At 38.3% G+C, this 6,000-nt stretch overlaps 1 protein-coding gene across 1 annotated transcript in view; it reads right to left on the reverse strand.

Moving 5' to 3' along the window:
- Positions 1 to 5,994, reverse strand: part of PSIP1 (PC4 and SFRS1 interacting protein 1) — a 39,803-nt gene extending 33,809 nt beyond the window's left edge. The window contains exons 1-3 of the mRNA XM_009274284.2: positions 5,865 to 5,994; positions 4,706 to 4,782; positions 15 to 153 (exon numbers count right to left, since the gene is read on the reverse strand). Of these exons, the coding sequence (XP_009272559.1) occupies positions 15 to 153; positions 4,706 to 4,782; positions 5,865 to 5,936 (288 nt within the window). The 5' untranslated portion in view covers positions 5,937 to 5,994. The remainder of the gene's footprint in view (positions 1 to 14; positions 154 to 4,705; positions 4,783 to 5,864) is intronic.
- Between the last annotated feature and the right edge of the window lie 6 nt (positions 5,995 to 6,000).

Genomic DNA, 6,000 nt, shown 5'->3' on the forward strand with positions numbered 1-6,000 from the left:
TCTGCATAACCTACCTGCTGATGAGAGAACTTCACTTTGGGATTGTTGTCGATTTCCCACAACCCTTCATTAAAACCCTTTCTTTTATTTGGTTTGCCATATTTATCTTTATTTTCAGAGTAAGGGAATATGTCCTTTGGTCCCAAAAATGCCCTTAAGGAGAAAAAGAACAAAAAGCACAAAATTTCAGGTTTTAAATGGTTAGTCTTTTCAAAGGAGAAGTAAACACCAAATATTATTAAGATATGAAATTCATTACTACTGGAACAACTAATTCTGCTACATAAGTGTCTTTAGTTTTCTCAACTTTTGCCTTCAACAGCCCAAATTTTCCATTACTGCCACCACACATACGGACCCCCTCCTTCCCAGGGTGTTGAGTGTCTGGGCAAGAAACAGCTAGTGCTGCGTCTTAAGATTGCAGCTGATAGGACAACCAGCTACTGTGAACCAGAGCAATTAAAACCTGAGTAGCTTGCAAACAAACAGAAAGAGCAATTGCTTCCTTAGAAAAAAAAATCAGGCTTAAATGTTAAGAATAAAGAATCCTTGAATCTAGACAATGTAAGGCAAGAGAATAATTTAAAGGAGAAGAAACGGCTCCAAGCTAACAAAGAAAATCTTTCGAAGTTATTAAATTAAAAATAATCCAGTTAAAATAGAAAATTTAAGAGTGATTTTTAGTGTATTGGACACCAAAAAGCAACACCTGAATACACTGACTGCCCACATCTTTGTAAGTACGCTATGTAATTCAGCATTAATTTAGGAATTTTTCAGTGTGTGACAATAGGACCTCATCACTTGATTTACTGAACTTAACCAGTAAAAACTTTAAGTTGTTCCTTATTTTATGTTTCTCCCCCAGTCCTTTTCTTGATGAAGTAAACACTAAGAAAATATGATTTTTATTTAAGCTACTCTTGTAGTAGAGGTCTTAACACTGCCTGCGTATCTTTGTCAGACAAACAACAATCCTGCATAGCACTACCCCTACTATAAGCTGTGTAACTAAAGCTTTTAGCCCAGTAGCTTTTCTCATATGTCAAAAGTCATAGTATCCACACTGCTAGCTTCACTAAGATAGACTTGGGAAAACAAGGTAACATATTACCGAGAACCAATATTCTCGTTTATGCTGAAGAACAAAGACTGTTTAATTCCTGCTCTACTTTCATGACCTTTGAAGTTAGGATTTCACTGTGGCAATCCATATGCTGCTAACAGAAAAAGGCAGCACTTTGGTGGTACATTCTTATTTTCACTCTGTGCCTAGTCACAGCTTTGTCTGTATATATGTTATATCCAACTATTGAAAAGTTGCAGATTCTTGCTCTCTAAAATATCGGCTCATGGAAAAGTTAAATAGATACTTCTAAGCTCCACTCTCCTATTTTCTTCATCATCTTTAAAAAGAGCTACTTGAGACTTACACGCTACTCAACAAAAAAAAGAACATATGATCACCTAGAAAGCTTAAGCATTTCCTACTCCAGCAGTAAAACACTCACCTATGTGTACGAAGTATTAAGTAAGCCCCTGTGACAGATTAGACTGCAAATCACCCACCTCTTTGCAAGACATGGTTAGGGAGGATTCAGCTGGTGTGGGAAACATGCACCTGCAAAGCCTACTTAACCAGACCAAAAGGATGGGGAGGGAGACAAACAGCAATCGGGAGAGACAAAAATAGGAAACATTGCCTCCTTTCTTCCCTATCCCCTGAAGGGAAGCATTTTTCCAAGGTCTGTAAGCTTCTACCCATATTGCTCAGGCTTTGAAAAACACCAGGAACCGGCTACTGTGAAAAGGTCATGTAGCTTACTGGGTTGCTGTAGTAAAATCCCCACGTACTAAGAAGAAAAAGGAACAAGAAAATCAAATGAAGAGAGATTACCCTAACATATAGGGTCCAGAAACTAGAGTTCGGTGTGACCTTCTGTTTGTCTGTGACTAACCAAAATTTGCACTGATGTGATTTACTGCCACAACAGAGCCAAATAAAACTCGTATTAAAATAGTATCTATTTTATTACTGTCGTTTAGAAAAAGGTACTGTTGCTGCATTAAGACAGTATGGAAATAAACAAAACAAACCTCAACCAAATTCCCAAAGCGTATTTTAAGAAGCGTGTATCTGTTCACTGCACACAGGTAGCAACACATTTAGTTGTGTTTTGACAAAACTTAGAGAAAATCAAACAATAGCAATCAAAGTACGAGTTTATACTTGTTTATAATAATCTGCAAAACTGAATTAATATTATTCCTAAAAATCAAGTAAGAATTATTCCCAAGCCAGTCTTGTTTTTCTTTTTCCCCATAGCTCCTCCTTTCCTACTGTAACCCTCCACACAGCTTGAAAACATCATCCTTTATACAGAAGGACTTTTTAACTTGATTTAACTCATTATCTGGATTTTTAGAGTTGCCACTACTTACAGTAAGATAGGCTGTATATATACAGACTACTAACATGCTGAAGGTACACAGTGTCTAACTTTGCACAGGTATGTAACCTGAACTGTGAGAAGCATAGCAGAGATCAAGTTTACCAAATTTATTTTAATTCCCATGAAAAAGTACAGGAAATTGTTAGCTCTACCCAATTCCTGATGGATGACTAAGTCACTACTTACAGCTACAAACCTAAACAAAATTACATGCCATGGAACAGCATTCTCCTTGTTTACCTGATCTGCTCCCTCCTATTGTTACTTACAGGTATCTGCTGTACAGAAATAGGTTTCAGCTGTTACCACTCTAAGGAGCACAATGTAAGTGACATGCTCAAAGAACAAATGCCACAAGACAGCTGGCTCATGGAACATCCTGTACTTTGCAATGTGTATGAAACAGTGACAAGAAGTTTCTCTTAAATTGTATGGATCTCTAAAATGTAGTAACCCTGAACCTACAGCCTAACAAAAACCAGACCACAGTAAAACTCTATTTTGTAAGAGTATCAGTGAGGAACGGACATTTCAAATTTACCCATGTAAACTAAAAAAAAAAAAAAAAAAAAGAAAAAAAAAAAAAAAAAAGAAAAAAAAAAAAAAAGAAAAAAAAAAGGAAAAAAAAAGAAAAAAAGGAAAAAAAAAGAAAACTTCCAAACCCAAGCATATCTCAGGAGCCTAAGCTAAATATAAAATTGGCCATGATGCTTCTCAAAATTTGCAAAGGTATCTTTACAGCTTTAGATAAGGAGCTATTTCTGTCTCCCTTATATTCAATCTATGTCCCTGAACTTATTTACAACTGCACAAAACCCCAGTACGATCCAGAATGACACACGTTACCAAGGGCAGGATCACAGCGATATTGTGTTTTCAGCTGCCAAAAAAAAATTCATCTGGGGAAAAAAAAGTAAGAAAAAAGGTAACCTGCTGTATTATTTAAAATTATCTTTACAAAAAAAGGGACAAGACTCAAACCTCGCAACCTTGAATCACATTCCAGGAACCCCTCTTTACCCACAAAACTACACACACAATAAAAAAACCAAACTACAAAAACTGAACCACAGAAAGACCTATTGAAAGATGAGAACAATTAAAGAAATGCATGGGTGTATGAGCCAAGCCTACAGAATCTTTTTCACAGGGAAATCACTTCTTAAAAAACAGCCAAGTAACAAGCAATGTCAGAGAGAATAGAAGATGCTTACTCCTTAATTCAACAGGACAATATACCTTGTCTTAGCATGGCTTACCAAAAGATAGATGCGAAGTACCAGATGAAAGAGATTTCAATAGATATTTAGTAAGTTGAAGAAAAAAACCAAGGCCTTTCCACAAAATGCAAGAAAGAGAGTACTTGTATACAAATCTCCTATCTCTGACCTGTTTACATACCATTTGCCATTTTATTAAGAAAAACAGCCGAATTAAAAACACACCATTATAGGTTTTGGGGTTGTGGGGTTTTTTTTGGGGGGGCGGGTGAGGGGTGGTGGTGTCTGTTTGTTTTTTGTTTTTAAACAAATCAGACAGCAAATGTAGCACTGAATTTGAAGTCTTAGAAATCTACACTAGGACAACCAGTCATGCTAAAGTTACATGATCATTTTCAAGAAGATAGAACTGCATAAACCCCAGCATATTTACAATCAAATTTAGCAATGGAAGACATACAGTCCCTCAAAGCAAATACTGTATGATTGCAAAATGCTGAAAGTACCCAAAGATAAATATTTTGCAGGTTGACAGGTATTAAAGCTAACTGCACTTCCTCATTTTTCTCTCCAGATCTTACAAAAACCCAACACCCACAACCCCAAACCTTTCCAGAAAAAAAAAAATACATGACTATTTGTCTGTTTCTCAAATTTTGCCTATTTCACTGTTCTCAGCCTTATTTCACTTTCTTTGAGAATATATGGTTGAGGATTTTGAGGACATACAGGACTGTAACTGAAGTCCATTACTGAAGAAAGAAAAACCTATCAGTCATACCACTGTGGGTAGGATTTTCTTCTTCTTCTGATGAGGAAAATGTACATGGTATGGTTATGGTCTACCATTCCCTTGAATAGCTTAAGCAAATGTTAGAGAAGCATGTCTTGTCAAAAGAGACTAATTTAGGAAGAGTTGGTCTGTTACTGAATGCTATGGTTTAAAATACAGTACATTCAGACAAGCCGTTAACTTCTTGTCACGGCATCCTACAATGAGAAAAATATGACCCTTAAATATAAAAGACTTACGTCTCATGGGTGCCAAAAAAGAAAATAGGCATTTTATTCGTAGGAGGCTTTACTGCTCCATCAGGAACTTCATCCACCTATGGAAAAGACAGACTATAATTAAAGTCAAGTAACAGCTAAGAAGAGTCTAGGGGGAAATAAGTAAAAGTGTTAAGCATTAAAGAAGTAAAAAAAAAAAAGCTACAGAGAAGTAAAGCAGGTCTCAAGATCTCTTTTTAACTGTATGTTAAAACATACAGCAGAATCAAAGACAGTATTAGCAACAACAGGAAGTGACAACGCTTCTCATGGTATAGAAACTTTTCACATGACCACTTTCTTTAAAGGAGAGACATGATGTGCTACAGGTAAAAGGCACAATTCAATTTCATCCAAATACCACCCCTCCTTCAGCATAAGCAATAGCAAGACTTCCTACCCTTACCCTGAGCTGGTAACTTGCCCAAGCCCAAATGTCAAGTGCTACAAAAAGGAAAGGTCAATAAACTTTTTAAAAAACAATTCTTAAGCCAGCATCTTAGCTAAATACCTCATAATTGGTCTTTTATCTGTATTCCCACAACCACCAAATGACCTACAGTACTCACAGAACTTGCCATGCCTCTTCCAAGGGAGCAGGGAGAACGTGAAAAAGGACTGGACAACTTATCGCATGCACTTAGCACTATAGGAATAGCTGACTCTAAAACTAAAGAGTAACCCTGCCATAACTTCCGTGTTTTTCTTTTGTCAAAAAAGAGCAGTTATTTGGGAAGTTAGGTGCCTGCACAGCTCCCACATCATGCTACCGCAGTCTTCATTCCTAAAAGCTAAGTTATGCAAATTAGGACAACTAACGACTACTAGAGAGGGCTATTTGTTACAGGAGAAGGGACCTGCAGACAAGGGTAAGCCAACAGCACACCAGAGCACGGGATCAGCAATGGGACTCAGAAGTCGCTTCCAACCACGGGCGCGCTACCGTGCCCAACCTCACAGGAGGAGAGGCTGAAGGCGCAACGCGGTTTAACCGCATTGCTCTCCACGGGTGTTTGAAAACACTGCTTGCAACACAAAGCTAAAACAGCAGGAGGGGAGGCCGGGAGAGGCGGGGGAGAGCGGAGGACAGGTACAGAGCAGGAGGGCGTCGCGGCCTGCAGGGGAGGAGGGGGTGCCTTACCCTGGCTGGCCAATGGGGATAACCTTTCATCTTGGCAAAGATCAAGTCTCCGGGTTTGAAATCTCGGCTCATGTTTTCTCACCGACGTGACGCCTGTTGCCGCCAGGCGAACTGGGCCGAGGGGAGGGGTCTGCAC

This window comes from Aptenodytes forsteri, unplaced genomic scaffold, assembly GCF_000699145.1.
Source record: "Aptenodytes forsteri isolate BGI_AS27 unplaced genomic scaffold, ASM69914v1 Scaffold46, whole genome shotgun sequence".
Lineage (NCBI taxonomy): Eukaryota > Metazoa > Chordata > Aves > Sphenisciformes > Spheniscidae > Aptenodytes > Aptenodytes forsteri.